The sequence below is a fragment of the Culex quinquefasciatus genome, chromosome 3, assembly GCF_015732765.1.
Source record: "Culex quinquefasciatus strain JHB chromosome 3, VPISU_Cqui_1.0_pri_paternal, whole genome shotgun sequence".
NCBI lineage: Eukaryota > Metazoa > Arthropoda > Insecta > Diptera > Culicidae > Culex > Culex quinquefasciatus.
This window is the reverse complement of record NC_051863.1, coordinates 171,749,974-171,768,331: the sequence shown is the minus strand read 5'-3', so window position 1 is coordinate 171,768,331 and position 18,358 is coordinate 171,749,974. Positions and strand designations below refer to the sequence as shown.

Below are 18,358 nucleotides of genomic sequence, written 5' to 3'. Positions count from 1 at the left end.
GGTGGTCACTTACCTTAACTTCCCGGTTGGCAAAGTGCTGCCCGTCGTGGGTCCACATGACCTCCGGCGGGGGAATGCCCGCCACCTCGGCTTCCAGCTTGATCTTTTGGCCAACGCGGGCCATCACGTTGGAGAGCGGGGCGCGGAAGCTGGGGTATTCCGTCGGTTCTAGAGCTGTGCGTGGAAAAAGCGGGAGGAAAAGTGAAAATTCGGATGAGTCATACGGTCTGCGAAAGTTGGCTAGGGATCTTCTGGACTGGATATTTTGATAAAAATTAATCAATTTTACAGAAATTAGTTATCAAATGAAGTTTAAAGGTGTTCATAAAGATTTATATGCCTTTCCAAAATATATTTGTTTTAAGAATATAAAAAAAATATATTAGAGATTGCTTAAACCAAAATAAAAAACTATAAACAAAACATTGGAAATTAACCTCTTTCAATACCGGGGATTTTTTTGTTTTTATCCACCGGAAATCTTTTATTTTAACTATGATGTCTAATTTTACTCTAATAATTGATACTTAAAATTCAGTTTATCCTCTTTTTTGATACAGAAACTTGCAATAGGGACCAAAATAGACCTGTGGTTTAGCAAAGTGGATGATTTGTCTTCTTTTTATTTTTTTATGCAATTAATTTGCTTGAATTAATCGATGTCTAACTAAATTAGATTTTATCAAATGTTTCTGTATTTTTACTTTTAAATTTGTAGTAATACTGATTATTTGAAGAATTTAAAACTTCCAGTACAATAATTTTCATAGGAAGGTCTTTACAATCAAAATACGGAGACATCTGTTATGTATAAAAAAAAATCCATAGCAAGTTTGAGCATTTTGAAACTTGCCTGCATTTTTATCTTTTAAATTAAATTTAGGAGCATGCAAATTCTCAAGAAACCAAGGGAGAATAAATATATACCCGTACAAAAAAAAAATCGAAAAAACTTTTAAAACCGATTGTGATTATTTTGAACTATTTAGATAGTGGATAACATTTATTCATACATGTTTAAAACAAAAATAGAAAGGATTGATTTTTTTCATAAATTCATTGATATTTTGCAAACATTTTTTATAAATTTTGCTTTGGCGATTTTTTGATGGCCTGTTACAAAAATGATAATTCCTAAAAATTTAATGCTGTACGGTTATCAAAAAAATCTTCTTTCATTTATTTTTTGTCAAACATATTTTTCTGCCCTTGACTGAAAAAAAAATTGAAGGGGGGGGGGGAGACAAAAACTTCAACAAAAATTTTCAAATTTGATTTAGAGGGTGTCACACTGAAAATCACTTCAATTTCATGTTTTGCCACACAGTAAAATATTACATCTAAGAAGGGGTACATCTTTTATTTCTAAAAAATGTGTTTTTTACAACTTTTCTGGTGTAATCAATCTTTTTCACTCTAAATTGAGGTAAAATTACATCATATAAGAGCTGATATTGAACCTTCTAAATTTACACAATTTTTTACTGAGCACTGTTGGTTCCCGAATTTTAACCGTTTCTTGAAATAATTTCTACATCAAAATAATTTAATTAGGAATAATAGTTTATCGAAATAGTCCGTCCAAATAATTTTATGGAATTTGTTTTTTTTTCCAGGTGCCTTATCAGAATTTCTCGGGAATCGAGAGTGTTAAAAAAAACTCTATATTTTTTCTACACTAATCATTCAAAGAAAAGGTATTAATTAAAGGATAATTCAGCTGATCCAACTTTTATTAATTTTTTTTTCTCGGCTCTGTCAAGGTCGACACAAAATAGTAAAAATTCTTAATTTCAAATGGCCAACCCCCAACATTTTTAAGCAAAAAGTGTCACCAAATCTTTCAATCATTATAACAATAATGGTAATTTCTGAAAGGGAATGATTGAAAATTCAAAAATAAACATATGCAAGGTACTTTACATAAGTTAAAGTCGATTTTAAATTTTTTTTTTTTTCGAAAATTGAAATTTTCAGCAATAATATTTGTCGCCCCCGTTGGGGTTTCAAGGTTTTTTGACGGGGAGAATGCATTAAACATATAAGTTTGGAATGTGGTTCTTAAACCATCATGCTGAACAGAAATTAAGTCAAAAAAAATTCTATTTAGATTGAATAATTGGAACGAAAAACAATTATTCAGCCTTTCCGAAGCATTTTATTTTTTTAAATGTGGTTTTTACGAAACTTGTCAAATAAAAACGCTCATTTTTTCGAACCACCGCTCTTATCGACAAACAAAAAAATACGAGTCAAATTATTTTGACCAAGCTCTTAAGCCAAATTAGAGCCAAATCGGAGCACTTTTGATTTAGATCCTGCTGGTTTAACGTGTAAATTAAGTAAAGTAAAGTAAATCTTTCCCTGTTCCTGAAGGGAACACCCGTGAAGAGTATCGGGGCCGGCATTTACAAAGCGGATTCAGTGACAGTTTATTAATCAACTCAATGTTAACATGTTAAGGTTGATGTTAACATTCCATAGGTTGTCTTCCTAAGGTGTCTTGATAAGGTCCAATTTGTGACGATACACTACCTTCCCTTTACTAAGCAATCGAATCCAGAAGGGAAAAGATCGCCAGTTGAAATTAAGTATAATTTTTAATTTCCCGTGAAATTAATCTCTTTATTAAACTCAGTGTAGTCACAAATATGCTAATTCCAGGGAGTTTCCAAGTTTTGAAAATCTTCAAATCTACTTTGATATTTAGTTATATCAAAACAAATACATTTCAAAAAACGAAATTTAATTTTGATTAAGCAAAATAACACATAAATGATTATTTGTTGTTAAGTTTCACAAAATTCTGATTCATAGTTCATAATCCTGTACTGAAAATTTTCTTTTTGCTAACTAATCCAGCCCAGAAGATCGCCCAACCCTAAGCTCGAACAGGTGTTTCTTGGTTTATTCCGCACGTGGCACGATTTGCATTAGTGTGTAAGTGTGTGTGAGTGTGTGCACGACGAACAGCTGTCTCGCCGTTCTGTCTTCTCCCCCCACAGGTAGAACAGCATTATTTGTTATTGTTTGTTTAGTATTCTGGACTCACGCAACACGCGCAAACGCGCTGTTAAGGTGAAATTCGTCACTTTTCGGGTGAGTTCAAAATATCTTTGGTTTCGTTGCAACTCGGTGTCAGTATTTTTTTTTGTTCGGTTTGAGTGTGTTAGTGATTTTTTAGTGGTTCGTGCTCGATCGTTGCATGTGTGTTTGTGTGATTTTACAAACGGCAGAAAATAAACCCTCGTGAAAATCACGTCGCCCCGAGGCGCGGAAAAATCTTTCGAGCCGCTGATCGTGGTGCTCGGTTGGGTTGAGTTCCTTTTGGACCAAAAGGGCACTCACGAAGAGTGAGGGAGAGCCACGAAGCTTGACACATGTGTCATAATTTATGCTTGTCGTCTTCGCCATCACATGGTGGGGTGATAGAAGGGGGGGAGGGAGGGTATTTCGAGTTTTCCCAACTTGACGGCGCGCATTTCGTCGTCTTGTGAAAGTCGGAAAATTAATTGCCCTGGTTGTGGCTGTTGTTTTCTGTTGGGAAAATGATCGCGAGGTACTTTTGCAAATGATTTTTATTTGACACTTAATCGATTTATTATTTTAGTACAATTTTTCGTTGAAGTTCTATCTAACTTCCGGAACACCGAAGTCTGTTACAATGTTGCACAAGTTGCACACTTCAGGGAGAAATTGGAAATGTCAGCTTAAGCTTGTTAAATGATCCCATCACTTGAGCTGATGAGGCGAACTAAACGGAGCACGAGATTTGCTCGCTAATTTGATGCAAATGATGGGGGCATTTCAGATTTCCTAATAAAAAAACATGGTATTACGAAAATGAAAAAAAAAAAGCAACATTGTAACTATTTCTTATCTCTGATAAGGGTCTTTTAGGATACAGCTTCTGCTGTAACGAAAAAATAAACATAATTAAAAACAAAACTTCACTTCGTTTTTCGTCATGATCAGAGAAGGGGAATAAGAACCCGCACTTGAAGTAATGTAACTTTGATAAGCACCGCAGTTTTAAAAAAATCGAGTGCGGTGCTTGGTGCTAAAATGAAAAACTGGTGCCTAAATTGCCATGTATTGCAGTTTTGGAGAAGTCATCAATTTGTTCAAGACATTATCGAAAGGATACTGAAGTGAAAAGTCGAAGAAAATGCACTCACAGATTCCCGCATGTTCGCCGGCAAGGTATTCAATTGTTTGCAGAGGAAAATTTAAAATGGTTGCACTGTATGAAATCGATAAAATCGCGAGCAGAACTAGAATACACGACGTGGCAAGCTTCATGATTCCATTAGCAATGCGTTATTGCGTTGCACAATCCAGGTATGAACTGATTTCTTAATGAACTTAGGAATCTAGATAACTAGAATCGATTTCAATCCTGAGATAACGAAAATTGAAACAAATATCAGTCATTCGAGTTGGAGTCATGAAGCTGACAGGATGTTTTCTTGTGGTCGCTGTATCGATGACCTTTGGCTACAACCGGAACATTCTGGAATATTCTGTGCGGATCATCAACCATCTGGCTAGCGTGCACATCGGACCATTTGAATGCATTTTCTTTGACATCTCCGCGGAGGGATTCTTTGCTGACGTATTGGAAGATGTAGCACGTTCTCCTAAACTGGATCATGTTGTTAGAGTCGTGATCAAAGGACGATTCCGGCGCGAGTACATGAATCTACCCCATAATGCACCGCTTATATTGATAAACCCAGGATCGGACGAAGCGATGTTCGGCAACGAAAATCGTATGGACATTGCGTATGTGATAGGAACTTTCAATCCCATCGCCAAAGTGTTGGTTTTTGTGGACTTTGATACCTACAATGAATATCTGATGCAAACTCTCGTGGTCTGGACTAAGTTCAACAATGCCGTTTTCATCGATAAACGCACTGGAAGAATGCGCGGCAGCAGTTTGAAGAACTACATTGCATTGTTAAGGCGGCCGCATCCAAGAGATTTATTCGAGTGGCATAAAGGAGAGTTACGAGGTGGAACCATCACTTACAATAAAGGGCCACTGGAATCGAGTGGTGCTCCCATGGAGTGGTTTAAAGCAACTGGTTACTATTTGAATGCCAAACTAGAACGTTATCGAGGACCGAATCCTCGTCATGCTGATATATCCATGCAGACGTTCGCAGCCATACATTCGGGAGCCAGGAGAAGTTTCGACTATTTCTATATTTTAAAGATTGGAATGGGTCGACTTCTTGTGCCAAAAGGACGACCTGTGAATGCCGTAGAATTGGTGCTGATGCCGTTCAAATGGCAAGCATGGATGCTTCTACTGATGGTTCTAGTTCTTGCTGAAGTTGTCAACATACTCACACCCAACCTGTTCAGAAATGATCCGATACTACTCGTCGTATGTGGATTTGAACGACACAATCTACACCAAGCTGGACGCTGGGAAAAACTAACCCTGCACTCGTTGATCATTCTGATGTTTTTCATGACAAACGCTTTTGAAACCAAAATAATCTCACTGATGATTGATAGGCCAACTGTTCAACCAATCAAATCATTGGATGACTTTGAAGAACACGGAGTGAAAATATTCGCGAATTTGGAAGTATCTCCGGACGCTGTAAATCATTCACTTATTGGCAAATACGTTGTTCATGGCGTAAGGGAAATTTGGGAAACCATTCCCGGTGTTGCCATGTATGTAACTCAAGATGTGGCCGATCTTGCTCCAAAGTTTTCGTTCAACTTCGAACGAGGTGAACCCTGGTTTGATATGCTGAAGGATGAGTTTATGGATGAAATTAGATATTACGAAACCTCGTACCGCAGTCCGTTGCTGGCAGTGTTCCGATTTACGCATCTTGCTTTCGTAGAGGCAGGTCTGATGGAACTGCACAAGTGGCGACACCACCGCATGGAGTATGCCGTAGTTTGGGGACGAAGGCCCCGGAAGGGTAAGGAGAGTGAGATCTACCTGAAGTTTGGCGACTTGCTGCTGGCTTGGATTGTTATTGGATTTGGACTAGGAGTGAGTTTTGTGGGGTTTGTCGGCGAGCTTGCGTGTAGCAGGTATGGGGAATGGATTGGGAAGATCTGGGAATGGATTTTTTGAATTAATGATAACCAGCCCATCCCCGAAGTTTGGTTGAAGTAGTTTGCCAGAGTCCCGAGTTAGAATCGGTAAGAGTGCAGCAATAGGGTACGTTATCCATTAGTGGACCCCTTTCCTATAGTGGACCCTCAGAAGGGTTTTCGATGAAAAATTTAATAAAATCACAATTTCAAGCGTGTTGTTGTCTACAAATCTTTTATTTTGCTTGTACAGCATCATTTAAAACAATGTTGACTGACATTGAATTGTCCTTTTCACCAAAATAAGTGTTTTGAGTTCGACATCTGAAATCAGCCATGGCCACCAGCATTTTCTAATCTAATCTAATCTAATCAGACCCTAGCGCAGCCAATCTTTCGAAGGGATCCTGGAGTGTGCCTTAGGTTAGATGACGCCTAGCACTCTTCTTGTCATTTATTAACACTTGTAGTGCGCCATTGCATTAGAATGCATTGAAACATCACAAGCGTTAAAGTTGCCAGGCCTACTGCGTAAAACCGTATCGCAGAGATGATTCGTAATTGGGTTGAGTTTGAGCACTGAGTGTTCGAACAACAACACAATTCTGAATCGACAGGGGAGGAAGAAGCGTGGGGACACACCACCATACGCTCCGAGATTTTTGGTTGTATTCGTTGGGAGCACCATGCTAAGAAGGTTTGGTACTCCGGGACCCTCTGGGATGGGACATTGTATTTCCACGAATGCCCTGGACACTATTTGCCGTGGTTATAGCGCCACAACTCGCTCTCTGTAACAGTATTCTTAATTCCAGTTCACGCTCACCAAGTCGTCATGGCCTAGTGGTTAGCATTTTTGCCTACCAATCCAAAGGACGGAGGATCGAACCCCGCCTCGAGCGACTTTGATTTTTCGTTCATATTTATCTTTTCAATTTTATGTGTCCTTAAATTTCTCGTTGGGAGCAGATGGGAATCGAACCCAGAACCATTCGCTTACAAAGCGAACACCGTGACCAGTCAGCCACGGCCGCTCCCAGCCATGGCCACCAGCATTTTCACAACAAAACTGCATTTATATTTTATGATTGAATTAACCATCCAATCATTTTTTGACTGATTATTTAACTTCAGCAAGTCGAAATAATGTTAGTTTAAGGATTTTTACTAAAATAAAGCGAAGAACTGCCATTTTCGAGCAAAAATAAGGGGGGTCCAATATAGGACAACGAAATCCAAACTTTTCCAAAAGTGGACCCCTGTTAATTTAACCTTCAAAAATGAAGAAAACTGTGTATTCAAACAAAAGTTTCCCTCAAACTATACAATAAATGCTTGTTGTTATCAACCTAAACGCACATTTTTTCAATTATGAGTATAAATATAGCTGTTTTCACGTTAAAAGTACCAAAAATGCTGAAGCCGTAGGAATTTATAATTAATCAAAACTATAGTTAATTGTACATAACTGAAGCATAGTAATTGCAGTTTGAAATAATATTTTATAATAATTAATCAATAACAAAACATTTTTTTTAAATAAACATGCGTGGTTTTATCAGCAACTGTAAACAAATCTATTATTTAGTTTCGGCCAACCATTTATGTAATTAATATGGAAAAAATTGCATCAAGATTACTTTTTTTAATTATTTTTATGTTTATAATGGTTTTTAAAACGTTTTCTCTGATCTTTTTCGGAAATAAATGTGTTTAAATGTCTGTTAGGTTTTTTGTTGTTTAAAGCCAAATTTGTTAACAAAACATATTTGTGTTTGTATTTGAAAAGTGAGCAAAATCCATCTTTTATTCATTATATCTATCATTAGACCCAAACCATGCATCAAAACATCAAATATCGATTAAATTTGGTATCAAAATAACAGTTTGTCTATAGTGGACCCGGGTCCACAATCGGATTATGGACCCGGGTCCACTATAGGAAAAGGGGGTCATAACAAGGCAAAAAAACTTTTTTTTCAAATGGCTATTTTTCTGCTCCAAAACAAATAACTGATGAAACAAATAGTCAAAATTGTTCAAAAGACTTCAGACTTCATTGTTTTGTACAAAGGGTTATAAAAAAGTGCTTAAAATATTGAAAATTTGTGAAAAATGTGCTTCGGCTCTACTAGGGGATCCACTAATGGTTAAAATACCCTATCAGCAAGAGTGACAAATCAGACTTTTTTTTAAAAAAACCCAGTGTCAGAAATTACAACAATTCTGCGATACAAATAAATTGATTCGCCCAACAGAGCATGTAACTTTTTTTCTTGAAATTGAATGAAATTAAGTAGTTATCAAACGTACCTTGCGTACTATTCCCGGAAACAACAATTTTCAACAACCTAAAAAAAAAACGTTCAAAACCACAACAAAGTCGTACCTTGTCGCCTCTGGCCACAACGGCAACACACTAATTCCCTTATAAAATTCATCAATCTGCACTGCAATCGATCGCCAACAATTACTAGCGGTCGCACAAGCAAAGCCAGCAAATTTGCCCTTCTCAAAAGGACGCAACACAACATCAAGTGACGCGCACCACACATGCAGAGTTGTTTCGAGGGTTGTACATACGTTCGACGCTCAGTTCGGCGCCGGTTTCATCCGATCCGCACACGTTGCTCGCCCGGCACCGGTAGCGGGCCTGGTCTTCCAGGAAGACCTGCTCGAAGCTTAGGACCGCCTCTCCGGTGGCCGGGTCGTGCGAGATCTTGTAGTCCGACGAGGTGTCTATGCATGTATCGTTCTTGTACCAGTGTAGTTCCGGCGTGGGCGTACCTGTAACGGTGCAACGGTACTGGAAGGGATGTCCCTCGGTGGCCGTTCCGTTGTTGAGTTGCTGGGTGAATAGCGGGGGTTGACCCGGCGGTGTTGGCTCCGTGACGATGAGACGAGCGGCGGATTCGGCAATACCGGCGTCGTTGATCGCTCGGCAGAGGAATTCGGCGGAGTCTGCCGTGACGGTTTCGTCGATCGTGAGCGTGCAGAGCCCGTTGTCGAAGGTTGTTTTGTAGTCCGGGTTGTTCTGGATGCTGATACCGTCCTTGAACCACTCGATCGAGGGTTCGGGGCGGCCAAAGATGACGCACTGAAGTTGGACGCGTTGACCTTCCTGGACGGAGACATCGGACAGGGGCTGGGGGACGGATAGCGTGGCCGGTGGCTGTTCAACGGTGGTCACGACCTCGTGGCTCTGCACGTTATGAGATTCCTCAACGGTTTGTATGACGAGAGGTTCCTGCGGTTCCTGGATGTACTGAGCTTCGTCAACGGTCTGGATATCGAAGGACTGCTGCTGCGGTAGACCATTGTGCGTTGTAGTTGTGGTAGTCGTTGTGATCTCGCAGAATCCATTTTGTTCCGCTTCTTGGGATCGCTGCTGCTCGGTTAGCTCTTTGGCACGTTCGTTGATGTCGTTCTTAATCTTGTAGAACGTCTGGAACAGCTTCAAGTTGTCGTTGTACAGCGCCACGGATTTGTCGTGATCGTACAGCTTAGAGGACAACGCAGAGATCTGCTTCAGCGTATCCAACTGCTGGGTTTCGTACACCTTCAAGATGTTGTCGATCTGCTGAACAAGATCATTCGCTAGATCCGAATTGTTCAAGATCGACAACTTGTTGTTTGCGTTGATCAGATCGGCATTCAAGTTGCGGTAATTATTCTCCACCTAAAAGTAAAAAGTCATTAACCAACACGCTTCAACACCTTCACCCAATCCCAACCTACCACACTGATCAGCTCAAAGTACTCGATCGATACGGTCGTCAGCTGACGGTACTCCTGCGTCCTGTTGACCAGATCGGCCCACTCGTTGCGAACCTTGGTCGCTTCGGCGTGCACGTACTGCGACGTCTCCGGGTATTGGCTGGCCAACCCCTGCGAGGAACTCACAAACGTCTCGATTCTGGACTCCAAATCCTGAAAGGGAACGCAAAAGAAATAAAAAAAAAGTCATTCATTGTTTCCTAAAGTCGTCACCACTTCCCGGTGGTGATCTACGCCGAAAGCTGTTTCGGCCAAAAATAGAACGTGGATTTCGCGGTTCGGTTTCGGCACGAGGAATGCTCATTGCTTTAATTGATCGTGACGTTTTAGCAGAGGGTACGAGTGTCGAGTGACCGAGCCACGTAGCCTAGTGGTAACGCTTCCGCCTAGTAAGCGGTAGATCGGGGTTCAAATCCCGGCTCGGACCAACACAAACTGGTGATCGTTTCTCTTCTGGATTCGATTGCTTAGTAAAGGGAAGGTAGTGTATCGTCACAAACTGTACCTTATCACGACACCTTAGGGAGGCGACCTATGGAATGTTAACATTAACCTTAACATGTTAACATTAAGTTGAGAATGAAATTGCCACTGAATCCGCTTTGTAAATGCCGGCCCCGATACTCTTCAAGGGTGTTCCCCTCAGGAACTGGGAAAAATTTACTTTTTTTTTTACTTACGAGTGTCGAGTGTCGCGTCTCTTCGTGGCGTCGTGTCAACAACGGCGTCGTCCTCCTTACAGCTGAGTTTGGTAGCTTAGCAGTGTCAGAGGTCACGCCCTGTCATTACCGTGTGAATCTAATTAACACTTGAATGGAGGGCAAGGTCAGGTTTACGAATGTTTTAAAATAGTTTAAACTTGAAGATATTAAATTTTTTTAAAAAGCAAACAGTTTAAATGTGCAAAATAACCAGTTTTCATCGACAACAAATTCACAGTTCGGATCATAAACCTGTCAAAACGCACACTAAATCATTCCATTCCCACCCCGAAAGTCAGAGTTATAGTTCCGGTTTTCTCACTCTAAACAAACCAACGAATTTCCGCAAAATTTCACACCCCAGTGAAAAGCCGACGTCAGAACATCATCGCCACCATCGCACCGCTGCTGCCCTCCCGTTGACGCCAATTAGTGACGCCAGAGCAAGTGGTCGTCAGTTGTGCTTCCCACCAACTCGTAGGTTTTTATGATCCCCATTCGAACCAAATTGTGGGTGGCGATTGGCGATTTTTATTTGAGTCCTAGATAAGGAAGAAAGAGGCGACTGACGCCATCGTAAATTTTCCGGGATGTGGAGAGAGAAAGCGTAATCCTTGGTTCAGTTTGTTGACCTTGTCGAAAGGCAACGGATATTTCAAACAAATTGATGGGCGATGAAATCAGATTTCTTCTTAAAGAAATAAGAAACAAGTCATGTGCATTGATGTGCTGAGGCAAGATGTCACTCAAGTCGATAAATTTGGCTTGTTTCAAACACGGGAAAGGGGTAAAAAGAACCCCATTTTCTCTGTAAACAAACGATAGTCTTGAGAGCGATTTTCAAGTTCAGCTGTGGTGGGTTACATTGTTTGGATGTGCATGTGACATGACGACATAAAAAAAACTGGCAAAGAAATGACTGTGAATTGTTTATGTAATTCTGCTTGAACAGTCAGATTTATTTATATGATTTGGTTTGCACTACCATTATTTCAAGATTTTGTTTTTGATTCGAGCGGCTTAAAGCCAAGTGAATAATTTCATATTGGTAAAAACAATTATGTGCTGTATTGGGGTTGATGTTGGAGTCGAGAAATCCAGAGAAACCGGAAAGCCATTTTTTGTGCAACGTATTTTAATCTTTTTTTCCTTTTCCAAATTTCCCTCAAATATACCTGACGAAATGAAAAATGTAGCCATCGTGCTATTTTCATATTTAATCATGTAAATAAAGTAAACATTCGTAAACATAGCATAACATTAACAAAATTTTATTATGTATTTAGTCAATGGCTCTCTCGGTAAAAGCTTTAAAATATAATAATTTCTGGTTACTTAGCCACTTAGGTTTCGAGCCATTCATAATTTTTGAATATGTTATTAATCTATATATATAAAAAATTTCGACGGTTTTGTTCGAACGCGAATCAGTTCAATACGGAGCGTCGGATCGATGTGCTTTTTGTTGCGTTGGGTTCGTATAAGCCCAAGGAAGGTTCTTACGCTAACTAACTGTCACTTTGGCCACTCTGGAACCGATTCCGGAAAATCTGCAGATTGTATGGGAAAAGTTACGTAAAATCAAATGTTGATCACAGGAGGCTGAATTAACAAACAAGCAAGAAACGTCAGGAAACCTAAAAAGGGCAGAACGAAGTTTGCCGGGAAGAGCTTGTAGTTGATAAATATTTAGAAATGTCTCGAACTTTAAAGATATTTTAAATATTTTTAAATAGTAATCATTAAAAATTCCTGTTTTTTTTTACTTCAATTTTAATTTTCAACAATTTTTTTTCTGCGAACAATTTTTCTTTTTTGTTTATTTTTTTTTATTCTGAGTATTCGTAGATTGAATAAAATTGACCAATATAAAAAATTATCAAAACAAATCTGATGGTTTTAGGGCAATGAATTTTTTCCCCAAATTAATAAGGCCGTTGCAAATATTTTTCAAACTTTATGTCGAAATAAATGCTGAAAATTTGAACTTTTCAGCACTTGTTTTGAAAAGTAATTTTTTTCTACATTGTTATGAATTAAACGGTGGATTGACTAAATATATTTGACACATTTGGCACATTTGACTTACAATTTCATTCAAAAGGTGTTTTTCGGAATTGCAAAAAATGTTGTATGTAACTCGCTGCAAAACTTGTTTTTTTTCAGCACTCCTCGTAAATGTACGACTCGTACTGAAAAATCTTCTTTTGCAAGTTGTTGCACAAACTACTATTTCAGCACACACACAAATTTTTTAATACATATACATTTTGGAAACTAATGATTTCAAAACAACTCGACAGAAAATGCATTATTTTTAAACACATTTTTCCTTTTAATTTTGAAACCTTGGCATATAATTTAACATTTTATATTAAAAAGCCTAGAATTTGTTTTTTTTTGGCCCACTTTAACCCAGCTTTTGGCTACAAAATTCAATCATCAGTTTAGTTTTTTTTAGTTTTTACATTTTTTCTGCAATAATGTGTATAAGTAATAATTAAATCCAAAACAAAATTGTTTAAATTATCAAATGATACGGTTGATATCTGCTCTACCACATGGCTTATTTTCATCTTTGATTCAGGAGTTTATTACGATCAATTTGATTATAATGAAATCAAAAACGCATTTTGCAGTGAATTTACTTCAATTGCACGTAATGAGCATCCCTACAAACGTCACGATCACATTCAAAAAGATCCTTGGGCACTATCACTCCCCCCTTCCCCCCTCCTCACACCACTCACCTGTAATCCCCGCTCAAACTCCTCGAACGCCGCCAGCGTCCCGCGGGCGCCGTCCGCATTCTCCCCGTAATTCCCCCGTGCTCGGTCCACCTGTTCGCGCCGTTCCCGAATCGCACCCCGAACCTCGTTCAACGCCTTATCGAACCCAATGACGGCGTGCTGTTTGCGCAGCTCCGAATTCTCCGACTCGGTCTCCGACTCAAAGTACGTCCGGAGGTTTTCCAGCAGCGTAATGATCTTGTCCGTGTCCTGCTCCTTGGCGCCCGGCGGTTCCTGGGCCTTGATCCGGTCGATGATCTGCTCGCTCTGCTGGAGCAGGTTCCGGAAGTACTCCATCGTGTTCTGCTTGAACTGCTCGTAGCTGTTGGTGATGGACTCGACGCTGTCCGGTCCGGTAATGGTTTGCTTGCTGGCGAAGTACTCCTTGATGTTGTCCCGACAGGTGAGGACGGCGTGGAGGAAGCGGTCGATGACGGTGGCCAGCTCCTGGAAGTCGGCCGCGATCGTGTGCAGTTTGGTTTTGATCGAGTTGAGGCTGTTCTTCACCTGGATCACCTTGTCGGTGGAATCCGACGTTGAGGAATCGCCCTCCGGTGTGGCCAACTGGTCGATCGTTTCGAACCGCTTGGTGAGTTCGTGTTCGGCCGCCCGGATGTCCGCCTGGATTTGGTTCAGCTTGGTCGCGATGAACGCACTCAGGTCGGTCGGGTTGTCCGAGGCCGTATTGAAGATCGGATAGAGCTGCTCCTCGAGCTTGGAGGCCGCGGCGAGGGTCTGCAAGGGGAAAAGAAAGAAAAAGACATTTCTTCAGCTATGGTTCCGGGACAAAGCTTCTAGGATTGAGAGGGGACCTACCTCCATGTTGGCGGCCATGATGTCGTTCAGTACTGCTTCGGTGTGGTGCTGGGCGTTCCAGCGGTCCCATTCATTGCCGACGGCCAACTGGCGCGCGTTCAGCTCGGCCAGCGTCCGTTCGACGCACTGCACGGCCTGGGCCTGCTGCAGATACGGATCCGAAGCGACCTGTGGGTGTGTGTGAGAGAGTCGGAAGTACACAAGCAAACAAACGATTTTAGTATAGGTCCAAATAGAACAGATTGGTTCGGTTTGTTGGTTTTTTGGCTAGTATATAAGGTGTAAGATTTAAATACGAAGACTAAGAAGAGGGAACGCTCGCTTCGCTGCTGGTGGTCGTGATCGTTACGGCCAAAAAATTTCGGATATTAAATTTTTGCATCGTTTCAGGGCGTAGAAATGGTGGCTGCGGCGCGGTTACAACAGCTGCCTGCCAATCTCTGTGTTCTATTCTGGGTTCCGTTACTCCGATGGGTGTTTGCGGGTGGAGTAATGGGTGGGAAAGTTCACATAGATCAAGCAGCTGTTTTTACGGGGTAATAGATGGGTAAGAGGGTTTTAGACGAAGAGGTGACAGGTTGTTTAAACGAAGATAATCGCCTAAATTTGATGTTTTATTTGTATATGACCAGAATATTCCAATTTCACATATTGAATGTTTCTTCTTCTTCATTTAGAAACATTGAAGAGTAACCTTACGGAAAAAAAATAAGTTGAACGTGAATCTAGGGACCTTCTATTTTGAACTTTCCCATGATTTGAAAATACAAAAAATGACGGTCGTTAATGATATAAATTTATTAAATCGCTTTCGATTTCGGGTTTCTGCTTGTGATTTTGCGACTAGTAATTTTGGAAATCAATTATCATAATATAAATATATCATAAATCACTAACAAGAAGTGCAGTCACGCTTGAAAATCTCCAATCACAATCCGTGAAAATTCCGCGTGATTGCACCAAACATCATCTTGTGCATGTTTACCCCGCAGCCAGACAAAACAAGAAATGTTCTACTTAACATTATCGCGTGTATGTGTCTGAGACTCTTGTGAACCATTTGCAGTGAATATCAACAGAGGCGTTTGGATTACTGCCAAAGATTTGTGAACATCGGGGGAAGGGTTCTGAGGTGGCCGCGAAGATCTTTTTACAAATCTTTTCGCGGCTCACTGCCAAGGAACGGTCATGAAGTAATAAATCAAATATACAGTCCAGATTCGATTATCCGAAGTCGTCGAAAAAAAAACACTTCGGATAAACGAACTATTTGTTTTTATGTCTTCGCTGCTCTAGGTCGTTGAGCTTAAATTTAACCCCAAAACTGTTGTAAAGTGATTGGTCAATTTTTAATTAAATATGGCGGCCAAAATGTCTATTATAGAATATTGAAAAAATGCATTTTTTATTGCAACAAATTTTAATAAAATGAGGTCACCGATCTCGAATTTGATGTTAAAGTAAAAAATAACCAAAAAAAAAAAAAATTGGTCGTTACTCGATTATCCGTAATCCTAACTTTGGATGATAAAATTTTAACTGTATTTTGAAAAAAAATTATCCAGCATAGCCCAAGAAGGTAAACAAAATTTCTATGTTCTATTCTATTATAAAGCTTTACTTTTATCTTTTGATTTTTTGAAACAATTTCGGTATTTTCCTTGGCAATCAAATTTGGCGCCATCAACCATGTCTCTGCAAACAAAAAAAAAACTTCGTCGGAGGTCTGTTTTGATATTTTGCCAGTGTTGCCATCAGCTGCAACGTAGAACAACGGGGTAAATATTGGCAACCAGATGCCACCGCCAGGAACTAAATGGTGTCGTACAAACACCGTTTTTCAGCTGTAAGATTTCTCTCGCGTCGACGTACGCTTCAAAATTAAAAGCCAACCTTCCCCAGAATGAATTTATTGGGCAACCAGCCTGCAGAAGGTTTATTTATACGCCGAGTGTCGAGCGTAATCTTTGTTATTCCTTGCTGCCCCCTGCCACAAAATGCAATGTTATTATTGTTATGCTGTTGTGTTTTGTGTTGTTGGCAGCGTGAAAATGCTACCTAGAATAAAAATAAACATGCACACTTGTGCATGTAAAGACGAGTTGTACAAGAAACATGAGCATCAAGTATCACAACGATGTGCTAAATGCAATTTGAGAAATGTGAGTGCAGTTTAGAAATAGACCAAACGCATCATATTTCATAACGACGATCTGCAAACGTCAAAACAGAACAGAAAACAAAACACAGGCTGACAAAGTGTGTGGCTGACGGATACCTGACGCCACCACGTGAGTCGAATGTGATGGGGTTGGGTTCAATTTTACTGTTTTGGTGACAGATTTAATAACATAAGTGTCTCTCAGTGCTTGCTGCTTGCTGCTCCCTTATTTTTTGTAATTGTAGTAATTGTCCTTCGTGGTTCTCAAATTCATGAACATTATTCACGATTTCGAGAGTTGACTTTTTTCCGTGTGGTTCGATTTCAATAATGAAAATGATAAAATTGTGAAATTTTCTGTTCGTTCCAATAAACATAATTTTGAAATTTTAGGGTCAAGACATACATTTGAAAATGTTTAAAATAAGTATTTTGAGCTCACTTTAAATTTCAGGCATGATTTAAAGAATTTCATTATGTTTATCAATAATAGCAGATAATTTCAATATAGTTTCATTTTTTTAACATTGAAAATCAAACCAATGGTATCCAAGATATGGTCAGTTGAAATATGAGAGCTCATTATGTTACTTCGAGAGAAACTAAATTTATACGCTGGTGCAAAATGATCGCACTTCGGTTAAAGTCACCTTATTTTAAAACAATCACATTTTCCACAAATTTTATTCTTGAAGACATCAGCACCTTACCAACAAAATAAAAAATATATAGAAAATTATTACTACCTTCCGAACTTTTTTTTTGCTATGAGATTCCCCTATTAAATAAAACTACAGAATAAGTAAATTGTCAAAAAAAAAACATTGAAAATTGTAACTAAAAATGACTATAACCTGATCTTTTTTCAAAAAAATCTATTATCATATTTTTTTTCAAAAGATCATACTCCGGTACCAGATTTTTCATACAAATTTTATAACACAGGCTTTAAGGTCCAATTTTCATTTTTTTCTGAAATTTCTAATTTCAAAAAATACAGCAAAGTTCAACAAGAGATAATGTTAGAACACCGTTTACCAGTTTCAATTTTCAGAGCCAGTCAGGCAGCTTTCAACATCGAATCGGTCGTTGAATGCGGACTGAACGCGCCTGTCATGATCGTAATTTCAAAGAGACCGTCAGTGAACGCGCACGAAATTGAAACGAACGAATGCCGAGCATGACACTCAAGCAGCCGCGCTACACGAAGGCTCATGCTATTTCTCCCTATCTCTCTCTCTCTCTCTCTCTCTCTCTCTCTCTCTCTCTCTCTCTCTCTGTTTTGCTTGTGTGGTGACAGCAATAAAAAAAATTACGAATTTGCTCACGCCCTGTTTTCAAATTAGCTGAATATTTATTAGAAATAGACCTTTTCTTCAAAGTATCAATTTATATTGCCACTAAAAGGAATTGAGATCATAAGTTAAAAAACAATATTTACTAAGAAATCTTTTCTGATAAAAATGCCTACGAATTGAAGATATTTTTGAATTCTGTTTCCAAAACATTTAAAAATTGTAACTTATAAATTAATTTTAACGCAACAAAGTAATGCAATCCAACTCATTTTCATTTAAAAAACATATTACTTTGAGAGTTAAAAAATATATATTTATGAATGTTTTCATAATTTTAGTTAAATAGTACTATTAAACTTTCCAAAGTAAGCCAAACTGCTTCTCAAAGTAATTAACAGTATGATATAATAACTTTCAAAATTACACCGGTTGTCAAAGTCACCCCGGGTTGAGTTTCCTAAACAATTCTTTCAACAGTACGTTGATTTTGTTCTTCTTTTTTTATCAAGTTTAAATGTTCCATCAACACACCGAAACCAGTGTACCATAACTATTTTGCCGCAAGTTTGCGTGCATTCGGTGCGCAAAAAATCAAATTAACCTAATCATATGGCGTTGGCCGTCTGTTGTGTCGGAACCCTTTTGTGTCGAAGGTCTTTGTAGCGATCGATTGACCGACCATCCTTGATAAAAGTTGGAGAAATTCTTCGAATAACTGCTATAAATATCCACCCATTCGGTTCGAGT

The 18,358-nt window shown here is 39.2% G+C and overlaps 1 protein-coding gene across 6 annotated transcripts in view; it reads right to left on the bottom strand.

Moving 5' to 3' along the window:
* Positions 1–18,358, bottom strand: part of LOC6039278 (titin) — a 111,046-nt gene that overhangs the window by 39,180 nt on the left and 53,508 nt on the right. For 5 of the 6 annotated variants that reach the window (XM_038258765.1, XM_038258760.1, XM_038258762.1 and 2 more), the window contains exons 5-9: positions 14,153–14,320; positions 13,298–14,071; positions 9,808–9,999; positions 8,653–9,748; positions 14–174 (exon numbers count right to left, since the gene is read on the bottom strand). In XM_038258765.1, the coding sequence (XP_038114693.1) occupies positions 14–174; positions 8,653–9,748; positions 9,808–9,999; positions 13,298–14,071; positions 14,153–14,320 (2,391 nt within the window). The remainder of the gene's footprint in view (positions 1–13; positions 175–8,652; positions 9,749–9,807; positions 10,000–13,297; positions 14,072–14,152; positions 14,321–18,358) is intronic. The other variant, XM_038258761.1, reaches the window with a different exon arrangement.